Source organism: Nicotiana tomentosiformis, chromosome 8, assembly GCF_000390325.3.
Source record: "Nicotiana tomentosiformis chromosome 8, ASM39032v3, whole genome shotgun sequence".
Taxonomy (NCBI): domain Eukaryota; kingdom Viridiplantae; phylum Streptophyta; class Magnoliopsida; order Solanales; family Solanaceae; genus Nicotiana; species Nicotiana tomentosiformis.
Window position 1 is genome coordinate 96,405,200 of NC_090819.1, and position 16,424 is coordinate 96,421,623.

The window sequence follows — 16,424 nt, forward strand, 5'->3', positions numbered from 1 at the left end:
AGGTGCAACCCTTTTCTACTTTGTATACCAGCCCTTTAGTAGCTTAACTTTAAAATGTGTGCGTTAGAGTTTAAATCTTTGGACATTTAGTTATGAATTTATTAATAATAATTTTTTAATACTTAATTATATTTTGAGATTTTAAAATTAAAATTATCTTTTTATCTTTTATATGTAACATTAAAAAGGAAGAAAAAAAGTTAATTTTTGGATAAATTTTATCTATAACAGCCAAATAATATTCAAACGATAAATAATGTTATATGTGTATATCAACCATTCACTATAAAAACTAAAAAACATCGGAATAAACGATGCTTTTATAAAGAGGTTTGACTGTATTTCATTCGTCAATGTTGTGATTAATGCATGCCTAAATTGACATATCTTAATTTATCTAATATTTAGATAATTCATTATAATTAAACTATTTTAATTTGAATATACAATCTACATAATTTTCCTCCTTTATTTAACTTCAGATGTTAGGTGTTTATTCTGATTTTCTTATCATATTTCCTATGTCTTGAAGGAAGAAAACATATTTAACATAATTGATTGTTTTCTTTTCTTAACAAAAAATTATAAATTTGCCATATTTAACTAGTCTTTTTTCTAAGAGGAAAAGATTTTGGACTTCTATACATTGAGAATATGTCCCTCATTTAGCAACATCCACAATGTAGCCGTAAGGCATCAGCAGTTTGAAACTCTTGTTTAGGGGGAGAATTTTTGAAATAAGTGTTAGTCCCACTTTTGTGTGCCTCTTTGTGAGATTGTACATGTTGCGATATTCAAAAGGCCATAACCACGAATAAAGTGTAATTATTCACCAAAAACCAGCACAATGCTCCTAACTTACCATTAACTCCCTCTATTTCAATTACCATTTTTACATCCTTTTTGGAATAAAAGCTGTTAGAAAATGAATAATGATATTTAGGTTATTTTAGCGTTATTGCTACAAATATAAGCAATCTATGGTCAAATATTATTCCAAAGATAAATTGCTAGGTTTTGTTGCCAACAATGAAGCTTAGTAAACCATCAAATGTTGGACTTCACTTATTTTTTGTTGTTACAACGGAACACAAATTTTTGTGACACATTGAAACTTTGTGACTTGTGAGGGGACAACTTTGTAATTTTAGCGTCAATAATCTTGGGATGTACTCTAAAGAATATCCCTTCAGCTAAAACTATGATGCTTCCCCAGACAAATGAAAATCTTAGCTAAAACTTAGCTAAGGGTACCTCTCTCACTCTCTGCCAATTCTATATCAAGCAAGCATCGCCCTCTTATCAAGGTGACCCTTTTAGTTTCAGTAGTTGCCTTTTTGAAATATTTGGTAACGTAACCCTTTTAGTTTTACAAGTTGCTTCTTTGAAATTTTTATGACCCTTTTAATTTTAGAAGTTGCTTCAACATTTGGTGACCCTTCCAGTTTCAAAAGTTTGCTTCTTTGACATTTTTGATAACCTTTGATGTGTAATCACTAATCAACTGGGTTTTTTTCTGTTCTAGTTTCTTGTCTACCAAAGTCAGAATCTTGATATTGCCTCTAAAATGAATTGCATATCAAAATTTTGCAGATGAGTTTTTTTTTTTTGTGGGTGGGGGTTAGTGATACTCATAATTAAAAAGATGCCCCCCAAATAAATGGTTAACTTGTCATGATATTTGTAGTGGAATTTAGTGTTTTTATTCCTGCTGGCTTAGAGTGTTGTCCACTTGCTTGGCTTGAGTAATTACATGCTTATACAGAGGAGTAACTATAATTGAATCTCAAAATTTCGAGCTTGGCAATGCTAAATTGGATGAATTTAGTTGCTGGCTGCTGATGAGCTAGAAGATAGACTGATTTTGTTTTGGGGTTGGGGTTTGACTAAATAGCGTCAACATGTATGATGTACATGCTTTTGTATTGTTCTTTCATCACAGAAATCATAAGGCTGATTTACGGATTAGACTAAGTGGGAGGAGAGTTTATGTCTGTATCAGAAACGTCTTTGGTTCTTCGAGCATATTGTGCATAAAATCCATCATTGGCAAAAAAATTATATGGTTTGCCATTTTTGGGCTTTGCTCTAGATGAAGCTATTGCATTGTACCCCTATGATGGTGTAACTGACCTTATCCTTATTTCAAGTAATGAAAGAAAGTTGTAGTTTCATTTAACCAGCTATCCTTTTGAAGCACTGCTTATGCTATGATACTGGAAAAGAACTCATATTTCCTTTGTATTTACACTATGAAGTTGTATTACATCAAGATCCATTGATTGATCTTAATTGCACATTCGTGTGATGTTGGACTTAATATGTTAGCAATGCTTTTGGCCTTGATCTTGTTTAGAAAATGGATCTTGGAGCTAACCCAACTCTGTATTCTAGCTCAAGTAATACATAATGAGACTACAATTGGGAAACTTAACAGATGTGGAATTCTAACATGTCTTTTGGAGCTTTTCGTCATGCTGAGGATTGACAAAGCTTTTATAAGTGAAATGCCCAATTAGTGGTGCATGTGTCATCATGATTTTGGTCAAGCAAATCCTTATGTCAATTAATCCTCTCAATTAAACAACTTTACCTTTTCAAGTAGTAATCCAGACTGATATTTCATCAGCCGAATTTTCCAGATGCCATTTGCTGTGTGCATCTTCCTGTGATGCCTGCTGTAGGCACAAACTAGGATGGAGATGATCTCCCCTCTGAAGAGATATGGTCATTGTTGCATTCTTAAATGCATAAAAAGAAATCCATTAACTTCATTTGCTACTATACTATCAATCATACAATTATGTCTCAAACATTTGCAAACTGATAATTTATTTAAACTTTCAAAGTCTGGGCATACGGGTAGGGAAGCCCTTCCAAATCTTCCATCTGTTTCCTACAATATTGTTCTCGTTCCGCTTCGACACTGCGTCCATCTGTCTTTTGCATGCTTAGTTCCTCCTAGTAATATTTACTATAATTTAGTATGGTGTATTCTATTCCAAGTTTGATTTTGTGATAAAAAGCATCTTCCTAAAGGATGGTCATATGTTCTTTGTAAAGCATATTTGCCTCGCTAACTCATGAATTTTCTTTTTACCCTGCGCCTAGAGTTTTGGTGTAGTAGTAAGGATGCAGCGCAGGATGTGTGGATTTGGTGCACATCATGAGTTTGTGCCCTGCTACTTGAAGCCTGGTATTTAAGTGGGAGAAAGGGTAGAGGGATGGGCCCATCCTCCCTCGAGTTTCAAACTCACAATAAGGGTTGGGGGATTTCTCGATCATAAAACAATAATTTTCCTTTTACACTTTGGCCAGTTCTTTAGGAAATATTTTGTACAAGGGTATTAGCCATCCAATCCTGAGTTCTATTTTGTGATTAGAATCTATTTCCATTTAAAGAAAAAGAAAGGGAATCTAAAATCTAACAAGATAATGATTTTTCATGCTAAGAGGACCCTTGCGTTTTTTTTTCAATTGTTATTATGTTTTGGTTTTTCAGTTCCTTGAAACTAGCTTTCTATTCTGCTTTTACTTCCTGGTTAAAGTAGCAGAGTCTATATTCTGCTCTGATTCTTTTTTTCTTAGTTCTGCAGGTTTAAGAAAGTTGTTAGGCAAGGCGAGGTGGTTTCATGGCCCATTTACTTTCTACCACTTGTTATTTAGATGTCTCTTCCAGCAACAAGCTGCATTTCAAGTCAATTAACCAATGCTCTACTCCTATTCCAACATCTTTTAATATGGGAATTTCCTTATCTCCCTTGAAAAAGCTAAGCTTGCAAAGGAAAAAGTGTGCACAATATGTGATCAGAGCTTCAGCTGTTTCTATGAGCCAAGAAGCCAAAACTCAGAATGACTCTGGCTCTCAACAGACCACTGATGGAGCCTCCACTAGAAAGAAGGTCATGGTCATTGGTGGTGATGGCTATTGTGGCTGGGCGACTGCTCTCCACCTATCCAAGAAGGGTTATGAAGTGGCCATTGTTGACAACCTTATTCGTCGCCTATTTGACCACCAGCTTGGTCTAGATTCTCTAACACCCATCTCATCTATCCATAACCGCATAAGGCGTTGGAAATCTCTCACAGGAAAAGATATTCAACTGTTTGTTGGTGATATATGTGACTTTGATTTCTTGGCAGAAGCCTTCAAATCCTTTGAACCTGATGCTGCTGTCCACTTTGGAGAGCAGCGTTCTGCTCCTTATTCTATGATTGATCGGTCGAGAGCTATTTTTACCCAACATAATAATGTGATAGGGACACTTAATGTACTGTTTGCCATAAAAGAGTTCAGAGAAGAGTGTCATTTGGTCAAACTCGGGACAATGGGGGAATACGGGACCCCTAACATAGATATTGAAGAAGGTTTTATAACTATCACTCATAATGGAAGAAGAGATACTCTTCCTTATCCCAAACAAGCAAGCTCTTTCTATCATTTGAGTAAAGTCCATGATTCCCACAACATAGCCTTTACTTGTAAGGCGTGGGGAATCAGAGCTACCGACCTGAACCAGGGAGTTGTGTATGGGGTGAGGACTGATGAAACTTCAATGCATGAGGAACTGGTTAACAGACTTGATTATGACGCTGTATTTGGAACTGCATTAAATCGGTTCTGTGTTCAGGCTGCTGTTGGACATCCACTTACAGTGTATGGTAAAGGAGGGCAGGTACGAACTTACTCTCATTCCATGTGGTACTGCATTTTAACGAATACCAATTAATACTATTGAATAAATCTTGAGCTCTATTCAAAGATCCTGAAGTGGAACTTATTTCCTAGCTTTTGTAAAGTCCAGAAGTAACTATATACATTTAAAATGCGTCACAGCCACCTTCTTGGTGCTAATCCATCTCTAATGCTTTTGTAGTTTGTTCCTATGGACCAACTTATCAAAAAATTGTTCTTTGGACCATAAACAGGATGAACTTCAATGATCACTGACATGATCCATACAAACTGCCTCATCTAAAGAGAATTGAGACACAATTCATTCTTCATTGCCAAATACTATAACCATTGAATACGGATATAGGGACTGAGAAGCCTTCTATGTAGGAATTATGATAGTAACCAGAAGTAGATAATTGAAGAAATAGAACAAAGAAGTTAATATTATTGGCAATAGTTTGTGAAAGAATCTTAAACACAACTACACCAATAAAGTTGTTCGTATGGAGAGGACCTCTGTTGCGTGAACACTCCAAAATGCTGCCGTACCCGTGTCGGATCCTCCAAAAATACACTACTTTTGGAGGATCCAACACGCACCTGGCGGCATTTTCGGAGAGTCCGAGTAACATAGGAGAGGACAATGCTCCAGAATAAAGTAGTTTAATTCTGATAATGATACCTACACATTACAAGATCTATTACTTATATAATAGGCTGATCATAACTACTGCATAACCTATTAGGATAAAGATAGATAACTTCTAATAACCATAATAAAACTGCTAAACAGATAACTTCTAATAAACCTCTACTAACTGAAAGCTCCGGGAATTATCTTCTCCTAAATTTCTTTGCTTCTTCTGGAAGATACGTGTCTTATCAGTACACCCCTCCTGGAAAGACGACTTGTCCTCAAGGCGAAGTTCGAGAAATTGCGCCCACATCAGTAGAAAACATGTCATTTTTGTTGTTATCTTTCACAATCTGTGTGTCGTTCTCTTCTTGCATCAACTCCAGATGAGCAAAAGTCCCAGGTTTGCAGCGATGACCAGGGCTAAACTTTTCTCCACAACGATAGCAAAGGCCTTTGTCTCGCCGAATTTGTTGTTCAGGAGTCAACGGGCGAGTGTTTGGAAGTGATGGTGGTTGAAAAAGCCGTGTAACTGGTTGGCGGGATGACAGAAAATCGAAGGATTCTCGAGCCGCTGGAGATGATGTCCCAACTGAAGGAGGTCGTGATACAGAAGGCAAAGTGGGTGCCTTACTGGACCGATTAGGTCCCTGTTTTCCTTCATATTCTAAAGCCAGGCTCATTGCCTTGTACACAGATCGAGGTTTGTGATTCCTAACGTCCACGCGAAGGTCTTCTTTCAGCCCACTGAGAAAAACTCCAAGCAAGCAGTGTTCTGGCCAATTTTGCACACGCTGCTTGTTTTGCAAATTCTTGCCTATACTCAAACACTGTTTCAGTTTGTTGGATATCACAAAGATGTTCATCAGGGTTTTGAAACTCAGCAGGTCCGTAATTTTCTTGCATTACTTTCACCAATTCGTCCCAATAGTAAATGGTTCGCTCTCTGTTGATCCAAGCGAAAAGATCCAATGCATCTCCTTCGAAGTACATCGAAGCCACATCAACCTTGCATTCCTCAGAAGTTTGATAGTACTGGAAATACTTCTCTGCTTTTAAAATCCATCCTCTAGGATCTCCTCCCTCATACTTAGGAAATTCCATCTTTGTCGGTGAACGCCGGAAAGTTTCTCGATGCCAAGTGTTGTTAACCTCACCCTCTTATGGTATGGCTTTAGTTTTCCCTTTATTGCTGTGATCTCCACTGTTCTGTGCTTTTAATGCAGCCACGTCAGCGGCTAAAGCATCTATGGCTTCCAATTTTGCTACTATAGTCGTCAATTGTTAGGAAATTGGGTCAAGAGTCAGAATGGTGGGTTCACTGTGGGAAGCGTTGGTCCGTGTGTTCACCATGGCAGATCTTACCGCTCTAATACCAAATTGATAGTAACCATAAGTAGATAATGGAAGAAATAGAACAAAGAAGTTAATATTATTGGCAATAGTTTGTGCAAGAATCTTAAACACAACTACACGGCTACACCAATAAAGTTGTCCGTATGGAGAGGACAATGCTCCAGAATAAAGTAGTTTAATTCTGATAATGATAGCTACACATTACAGGATCTATTACTTATATAATAGGCTGACCATAACTACTGCATAACCTATTAGGATAAAGATAGATAACTTCTAATAACCATAATAAAACTGCTAAAGAGATAACTTCTAATAAACTTCTATTAACTGAAAGCTCCAGGAATTATCTTCTCCTAAATTTCTTTGCTTCTTGTGGAAGATACGTGGCTTATCAAAGTACTTAGAACACTGGACTGTAAACGTATTTTGCATACATTCTCCCCAACTGCTGAATAGAAGCTGATATTTCTCCCTTCTGCTTGCTTTTGTAATTCATTGCACCAAAATTAGCAAAACCCATGGACATTAAGTTTTTGTACAATTGGAAATTGTTGCTGGAAATGGAAGTTATTGAGAATTGGTTGATTTCCCCTCATAAAATGCATCTAACATAAATATTCTGGGAAAGCAACAAGTGTTGAGAAGGAGACCAGTATAGTCTTTCAATAATAATAAAAGGTGAATTTGATAGCCTGCCTTCTTTTGGATCAGAAAGAAAATTGGGACTTGATTTTCTTTATTCATTGTCACGTTTACTGTTTGTATTTATTTTGTGAGCGTCTTGACCAATTACCTCCTGACCGATAAGTCGATCACCATTTAATAGTATTCCTGGCTTTTCTAATGATGCTTTTGTGTCTTGCAGACAAGGGGGTATTTAGATATTAGAGATACAGTTCAATGTGTTGAGATTGCAATTGCCAATCCAGCAAACCCAGGAGAGTTCCGTGTTTTCAACCAATTCACGGAGCAGTTTTCAGTAAATGAGCTTGCAGCCCTTGTCACAAAAGCAGGAGAAAAGGTTGGCCTTGAGGTGAAGACCATATCAGTGCCCAATCCAAGAGTAGAGGCAGAGGAACACTACTACAATGCCAAACATACTAAACTAATTGAGCTGGGCCTACAACCCCACCTCCTTTCTGATTCTCTTCTTGACTCACTACTGAATTTTGCTGTTCAATATAAGGATCGTGTCGATACAAAGCAGATAATGCCCAGTGTTTCTTGGAAAAAAATTGGGGCGAAGCCGAAGACTGTTGCAGCATAAATCACTTAGACAAACTATAAAGGCGATAGGCCAAGAGTTTCCATCTGTCATTTTGAATAGGAGCTATAGTATTTTTATACCCGTTACGCCTTCTTGGGTTTGAGTTTTAGGGAAAATATTTTTTTGTATTTGGAGCTTGTGGAGTTGTGGGTGTAAATCTTGTACGACCAAATGCTTGGGGTTTTGAGGACCAGTTTCAAGCAACTTTTATATGCAAACTTTGGGTTATGAATTACTTGTCAAGTTAGTTTTGGCTACAGACTTGTTCCCATATCTTTAATTTGTCACTTCAGCAGATGCATCCAGTAACTTTTTGGCTTGCGTAGAGACTGAAGAGAGAAGTTTCTAATAGTCAAAAACTTCCAGAGGACAGTCTTAGGTTTGGAGATGAAAGATTTATTGGCTTGTAAAATCAATATGTTCAAGCAAAGAAGTCAATAAGTTTTGTAACTTGTTTAAAATGCTTAACTCATGAGATGATTAGGACCTTCTTGTGAAGCCTTTTGACTGTATTAATGCCGGAAACTAAGCAAAGAGCTGCATAACAGAAACTCAGCATAATCTGTGTTGCTCCGACTTTCAAAACACCACAGAAAATGAAAAAAAAGCAATTTAAACGCATATTTTTAGCAACATGCATAAATAAATGTTCACCATATTTGATATGAAATTCTACAGTAATTCAAAGAATGATGCTTCTTCCCAGAAAAAAACACAGACAAAAAGAGAACCTAATTCTATTACCATAAACTTTTCTTGTTTTCTTCCCAATCATATGCAGTATCTATACATTCTCAAATACTACTAACAGGTCCTGCAATTCTCACTTTGAACTGAGTTTTGGCATTCAGTCCGTCAAAACTTTCTTTCATTAGTGATGAGATAAAAGGTCACAGCAGGGCCTATGCTCACTTACAAGCTATTCTACTGTCTATTTGGTGTTGTCGGTAAACAGTACACTGTATACAGCAAAGGATATTGGATCAGAATCGTGAATGTATATATCCACTTCTTCTTTTGCATGACTCAGATGGCATAGCCATGTAGCTCACGCATAGACCCTCTTTCACAAAAGCCACCACAACTGAAGCCAACTCATCTTGATGCGAAGTGAATTCATGATCAGCTCCTTCGATAATGTGTAATTTATGATTTGGCACATTCTTGGCAAATTCCATTGCATCTTCAACTGGCACCATTTCGTCCATTGTACCATGGATTGTCAACACCCTGTATATTAATCCAGCAGGTTTAGTACACAGTTGTAAGTTTTAAACAAACTGCCTCACAAGAGAAGTAGCGTCACAGTGAGACATGCACATAATGTGCACAGACAACGAATTAACGCCCAACTGTTGAAAAGGATGTATCATACAGTGAGATATGATGTGAATACTTAAGAATCACTCAGTTATAATCAATATCAATGCCTGACCTGCAGCTTTTGGGGATACTTTGACATGCTCCACGAGTATCAGTTGTAAGACGGTCCATCAAGCTTTCCTCAGTGACACGATACTCTAACCTTCCTGCAAATATCAAGAGATGGCAGTTTGGAGGGTTAACAACTGACGGCAACTTGCCTACTCTCCTGTTTTGGTGCACATAGAATGAAAGAAATAAAAGACTGTAAAATTGCAAGAACAATGCGGAAAGCATTAAAAGAGTATTTTTGGTGTAAAGGAGAGAATAGAATATTGTACAGATAGCTGGACAAACTTGATGGATCATTATGATTCTGGTTGAGTCATGCACACATCTCCTACATACTATTTGACAACATTTTGGTGTTCTATTAATGAAATTGTTTGCCATCAAAAAAGAAAGTTTGTCTCTTACAAGGTGCATACTTCCATTACAAAGCACCCCAAATTTTTCCAAGTCCGCAAGTAAAGGCAAGCCATCACAAGGATAATGCAACTGGCAGGCCAAAACTAGTTAGTGGCGTAGCATCATTGCACACTACTTTCCTACTCGAACTCCTTCTAACTCAGATTCTAATGCTACACCTGATGACAAGTGAGGCTTGCTCAGTTGGTAAAAGCACCTCCACCTACGACCGTTAGGTCCTGGGTTCGAGTCACACTGGAGGGTAAGTGTGGAAACACTATAGATCATCCTAATTTGGGAGGGGTAAAAAAAAAAAAAAAAAAAAAAAAATGCTACACCTGATTGAACATGTGCCTGTGCTATGCACATGGACCAGCATACCCTGCGCATGACCCGCAAGCATGCTTGGCAAATGGGCGCACCACTGCTTTGCACCTGCCCAGTCCGATAAGCATGCACTTGCCATTGCGCACAACCACATAATCAATGCAAGTTGTTTATTCAAGCATAGCACTATGTCATGCTCATCAACCAAACTTGTGCTGCACCTCACATTTGCCGCCCATGTCTTGTCTAATCAGCTGTACCATATTCCGAAGTGATTTCCATCAGCTAAACCAGCCACACCATGTGAGACACGTCATCTAACCATGTCCGCTACCTCCCTAGGTGGTTTAATTTACTATTATCCATTGAAATGCATAGAAGTATGAAACGTCCATTATTCCAGACTAAAGAACATCCAGCCCCAAAATGGGACTGAAGTATGTCGATTATGAAGCACAAACGAAAAAGAAGGCTATTAAGCATACCTTTTCTATTTCTAACATCAATAAAACCATCCTGCTTTATCTTTTCTTTAAAGTCTCTGCCCAAGCGGCCCTCTATCCCTCTCTCAAGATTGAAGCGGCCAGATATATTAATGACAGTTTGTACATCCTTGTACCTCGAAGCATACAAGAGCACAGCATTTCCTCCTGTAGGTAATTTATTGCGAAAAACACAATTTCAGTAGGAACATTAGCAGCAATACAATTTGCAGATAAATAAGCTCGAGATATGGTTATTGAATCTAAATTAAGCTGCAGAATGTGCTGATTATATAAAGAGCGGATGCAAGGCATATTGTGGGACAATACGATACTCTCTTTCCTTGTTAATTTGATTGTGGCCTGAGAGATCAATAGAGCACTATCATGACAACTCAAAGTATTCATGCAACTCTTACCGATAACAAATTATGTAGAATATGGACAAGAAAAACTATCATCATAGGCATCAATGGTTAGCAGGACCATATAATGCTGGCTAAACATGTGGGTTGTCAACATTTACTGTTTAAAAATTTAAAATAAACATAAAGATAAATTCAGAATTGCTAAATCAGTGATCATAATTTGATCCTAACAGAGAAATATTTACTTAGATAGGAAATCCTTCTTCAATGTTTGAAAAGCTCATATTGGAATAACAATATTGGACAGTTGAGTTTTAAACATATCAAATTTTCAAATCAAGCCAATTCTTGCAGATGACGCAATGAGAAAAATTAACCTACTAACAAAGAAAGGGTATCTATTTAGTCTTCATGCACTGCATAATTAGTTACAGCATCTCCCTAAACCAAAAGACAAAGCAGCAGATTCAAGAAAAAATGCAAGGACAAAATGTAAATATCATCTGTGAAAGCTTCAAGCATGATAAGCAGTAATGTCACAAGAAAACTTCGATCTTTCAATGACTCATATCAAACAACAGCAAAGCTAGCATTGCTACTCCTCCAGGAAAACATATGTTAGTAGACTGCACGTACTGTGCCAGTATGGTGGTACTGTCATCCTCCAAACACCACCTCTCACACCCATTGAGCTAGAGAACTAGAAACGGGGGAAAGGGAAGGAGAAACACAGTGTAGATTCACAAGATCACACTAAAATGGCTTTCAAAGGCTATACCTTTGCTATGACCAACTATTGCTGCTATGAAATGTTTCTCCTCATGAAAGTGCTCAACTACGGCACGAAGATCATCAGCTTCTCTACGGTAGTTACCATACTGAAAGGAACCTTCACTTTCACTGACACCAAAAATAAAGTGAGTCTTCAGTAGTTCATTTCAATTGTTTTTTCCTGTCTTCATAAAATTTATAAATTAGAAATTTATCATCTCTATATAGAGAATATAATGCAATGAGTAACATAAGTCAAGTCAAGATCCTGAGAATAATCGAAGAGAAGACTCATCTGACAGCACCCTATCTCTAAGATTCCAATTTAACAAGCTGGAAAGAGCTAGTTGCGATTAAAGTTAAAAGGATCAACTACGCTACTTGAAGACCAATATAGTGTATCTTTCACAAAACTATATGAGCAAAGTAATTGAGCAGCTCACATTACTTGCACGCGAAAAGGAAAAGACAAAAAGAAAGAAAATGTATGAACGTTAAATAAATGTATTTTGGGTCCATATGCGTATGCAGCAGCAATCCAGATGCATATATATTTAGTTCCTCAATAACCTAACAAATGTTTACGTTTATAAGAACAGATACACCTAGTAAATTTTCCTCAGCTTTCTAAAAAGGAGAGACCGGATGCATCTTTATTCAACAATCATTCCTACATTGAGTAAATCTAAGTTGGCTGATCAAGAGTAGGAGAAGAATAAAGTTCACTGGTGCCCTCCCTTTCCATTTATTTTGGTAACCTAGAGGTTCATATATTAGTTTTAGCATTTGAGCATACCCATTTCCTGCAAAGTCAAAGCGGAAGGCACTGATTCCTTCTTTCTCAAAAGCAGCAGCAAGATTCACCATGGGGATCCGATCCTGAAGTTAAAGCAAAATTAATAGATAAGACTATTATTCAACCCAGCAAAAGAGTTGGATGTTGCTGGACTGAATCACATAATAATGTAGAAGGAAAAACACTCCATCCATGGCCTCTGCTCCCGTATGTCCAGTCTCGAGCAGATTCTCCAGATGAATTTTCAGCTTAGGAAATAAAGCAATAAGCACATCTTTCTAGATAGAAAGGAAGCATTTGCGAGAACTAGATTCGACAATACTAAAACTTAATATAGCAGTCAATACGAGTAGTGGCATATATATGGACAAGTAGATACACTGATATACCTCATATTTCCTAGAATGCAATTCATATGTTCTCCAACGAAGGACAGAAGTTATGATGAAAGTACCAGACATTGAAAGCAGCCATTTAGTTTCAAAATGCTCACAGGTAGTGAGATAGAAAATGTAAAGATAAACTTTCTTTTCTTTGTTCTTTCTAGGTGGAGGAGAGGAGGTGGAGGTGCTTTGGGGGGGGGGGGGGGGGGAATAGACATAGAAGCAAGAGAACATTTTTCTCAGCAAAAATTTATACTCAGTTATAGCAAAAAGTTCCTAAAAGAATTTAATACCAAATTCAAGCTAAGTATGCATGTTTCTGTAGCGAAAGAAATATTTTATAGGCGATCACCCAAAACAGATATCAACAAAAAGAATATCTAAGCAAAAATCAGACAACTGACAATATGAATAAGCCACACATAGGAGCTGTTTCTCATACTTGTTCTAATTATTGTAACAAACCTTCGATGACTTGAAACCATGGCAGATAATTACAAGCTCCGGGGAATTTGTTTCATGTAGCACACCCACAAGTTCCTCACCGTGGCTGTTATGTACTGTCACACGCTTATGCCCAGTCTCTGTGGAAAAAAAAAAGAAGGAATAGCTTAACTACAGCATTGTTGATTGACATTCATTAACCATTATTAAAACTCCTGCACAAATCACAATACTACAGCATCACAGATAAATGAAAGGATAGGTAAACTACAGCCTCCTTGATTGACATCCATGAACTGCTATTAAACTCCTGTACAAAACTTTACTATTATTATTTTCTTATGGAAAAACTTTAACAGTTAGATGACAATCGCGTTATGCCTAAATATGGTTCAAGTAAAACTTAAATACATCATCAAATAGCAAAATACTCCTTTTTTATTGCCTCGTCTCACATCTACTGCATTCAGATTAAAAAGAGCCGCCTAGATATTCTTTCTGGGTCGTATGACAATTCCACAATGCAATTTAGGTTATGACCATGCAAAAATACAAAATTTCAGCCAAAAATACAATATAACTAAATTCCTTCTGATGAATTGAAACCAACTAGTTTGAATTGAGGCAAAGCAGTAGTTGCTGTTGTTAAACTGTCAATAAAAACATACCAAATTAGCTGCTAAGATTTTCACTATTCAATACTGAAACTTGATAATGGGAACTGAACCGAGTGTTTTACATACTACAACAAGGAGCAATATGATAATTGGAAAAACCCCAAAAATTTTATCCTCAGCAAAACCAACATATAAAGATCATCAAATTCAAGCAAATTTTAGAAACCCCAGATAAAATTACAAAAAAAAAAAAAAAAAAAACAGTTAATCTTGATGATCCAAAAGATGACCTTTTTAAGGATAATGAGATTTTCGCAGACATGAAAAATCCAATTTTTGTTCCTTTTACATAGTACTGTTTTAATTACCTTGCACATGGGGAATTGAAGGGGACTTCGCCATCTGATCAAAGCTTTGGTCTCTCCGAGTTTCCCTTGTAAGGAAGAGATTATTATGTATGACATGTTTTTATTGTAAGAGCTGAGCAATCTGTGGTTTTTTCCTCCTGATTTATGTAGGCATTATGTTAATAATAATGTTTGGTTCACAAAAGGAAGGGGGAAGGGGATGGAAAGTTGGTTTTTTTAACAAAACATAAATAAATAAATAAATAAATAAATAAATAAATAAATAAAAGAAAAAAAAAAAGCATTTCGCCCATTTGATTAGTTAAAGAAAATTATGGTACCACGTTTAAATTACTGACATTATTATTACTGATCAATAAAATTTATATCTATAAAATAAAGAAATAGAAAATTCTTTTATACTAATTTTTTTTGTCATTTCTGTTTTTTCTCAATAAGAAAATAGAGAATATGTTGAATTTTAAGTATTCAATTTCACCAATAAGATAAAAAGACTTACTTCACATTTATAATTGCACAAAAAAGAAGAGTGCTAGTTCTTACTGTTGATATATTATGATATAAATATACCACATCAATTGGCATGGATCTCATCAAAAATGTTTGATGCTTCTTTGGCGACCATGAAGTCAATGGATTAATTGCCGAGTTTTTAAATAACTGTTTTGCGCCTTTAAGTTTGCATAGAGTCTTTGATTATGCCTCGCCGAAAATTTGATGATTGCAAATCTATTTATACACGAAAGCCCTTAGCGAAATATCGTCCGCCTTTTTTTACCCTTTTAAAATAGAGTTCACTCTAGACAAAATATTCATTTAATTATTCTCCTAGCTAATATTTAGAAGTTTTAAATTAAATTAGATTTATTACTTATTAATCTTTTCTTATTTGAATAAGTAAGAAGTCCTTATAATTAGAACTTTAAAATCATTAAAATTTTATCTTATATAAATTTTACGACTAAAGTATGATTAAGTAACACCAAATCTTTATGCGTATGAATTTCTACAATTAAACATTTTTAGTGCAAAAGAGATTGTACAATTATACTAAATTTTAGGTAAACAATTATGATATAACAAAATAAAATAAAGAAAAGACTAAAGGAAGAGGAAGCATTGCCCTTTATCCCAAATCAAGAAGTAACGTATAAATGTTATGAGTAGACATGTGAGATTAGTCCACCGACTATAATTTTATTCTTTAATCAATGATTTGAGTAGATTAGAAAAAATAATTACGAAAATATTTAATAATAGCAAGAGCAAGAGAGAAAAAAAAAGTGATTGACAAAAGTTGTTTACCAATACTACGACAAATATAAAGTACAAAAGGTCGATTTTGAATATCATTTGACAAAAGAATTTTTGTGGATAAAAATATAGTTATAATTAAATATTTAATATATTATATGATCTAATATTAATAATTTGAGTCCTCAAAAAATAAATTATTTCTTTTAGTTATTAAAAAGAAAATTAAGTATTTTAATTAAAAGAGATCAGATTATAAAATAAAATCAGTTATTGTATTAGGAATAAATTGTTAAAGTGCAAACTTTAAGAAATAAGAATGAAATAGTAGAAGATAAAATGTATTCATAAAGAGATGTCAGGTGAGACACAATTTAATATATTTATATATCATATTATAAGATATGTATAGTTATAAAATAATGCACAACTAATTTATCTAAATGCCTCATTCATGCATATTCAAAAGATATTGAAAACAATTACTATGTTAATGTGAGAAAAATTATTTTCATCATTTAAATAAATATTACATTTTATTTTAACGCCAAGGTATATATTTTTTAATTAATAGACATATACAAACGTGCAACACACGCATACTAAAACTAGTAACATATTAATTCCACTTTCTTTGTTTGATTTTCGGTATCAATATTTTTGGTATCAGGATCATCTACCCTCATAAATGGAAAATTTGAGCATGAAAAATATAATCACGTACATTAATCTATTTTTTTTCAAAAAAAAAATCATCATTGTTACAAATGTATTTGTGCAAAATTATATTTTTCTCTTGCGTTTGTATAATCTTTTTACTAGGGGTGTTCAAACCAAACCGGAAAA

At 35.4% G+C, this 16,424-nt stretch overlaps 2 protein-coding genes across 5 annotated transcripts; one reads left to right on the top strand and one right to left on the bottom strand.

Annotated features, from left to right (window-relative positions):
- Window positions 1-1,167: 1,167 nt before the first annotated feature.
- Window positions 1,168-8,195, top strand: LOC104092521 (UDP-sulfoquinovose synthase, chloroplastic). Of its 3 annotated transcripts, none has more exons than XM_009598130.2 (3): window positions 1,168-1,307; window positions 3,597-4,676; window positions 7,537-8,195. In XM_009598130.2, exons 2-3 carry the CDS (start codon window positions 3,633-3,635, stop codon window positions 7,936-7,938), a joined length of 1,446 nt encoding a protein of 481 aa, XP_009596425.1. In that variant the 5' UTR covers window positions 1,168-1,307; window positions 3,597-3,632; the 3' UTR covers window positions 7,939-8,195. The 3 variants fall into 3 exon arrangements, with proteins under 3 accessions (XP_009596425.1, XP_009596428.1, XP_009596427.1); XM_009598133.4 differs by having other exon boundaries at window positions 1,202-1,307; window positions 3,589-4,676; XM_009598132.4 differs by having other exon boundaries at window positions 1,208-1,349.
- A 460-nt stretch (window positions 8,196-8,655) lies between these two features.
- Window positions 8,656-14,499, bottom strand: LOC104092520 (putative uncharacterized protein YDL057W). Of its 2 annotated transcripts, XM_009598129.4 has the most exons (7): window positions 14,325-14,499; window positions 13,361-13,479; window positions 12,513-12,595; window positions 11,724-11,845; window positions 10,581-10,745; window positions 9,374-9,467; window positions 8,656-9,168 (listed from the first exon to the last, which is right to left on the bottom strand). In XM_009598129.4, the coding sequence occupies exons 1-7, from the start codon at window positions 14,356-14,358 to the stop codon at window positions 8,922-8,924; spliced, it is 864 nt and encodes a 287-aa protein (XP_009596424.1). In that variant the 5' UTR covers window positions 14,359-14,499; the 3' UTR covers window positions 8,656-8,921. The 2 variants fall into 2 exon arrangements, with proteins under 2 accessions (XP_009596424.1, XP_070038637.1); XM_070182536.1 differs by lacking the exon at window positions 10,581-10,745 and having other exon boundaries at window positions 14,325-14,485.
- Between the last annotated feature and the right edge of the window lie 1,925 nt (window positions 14,500-16,424).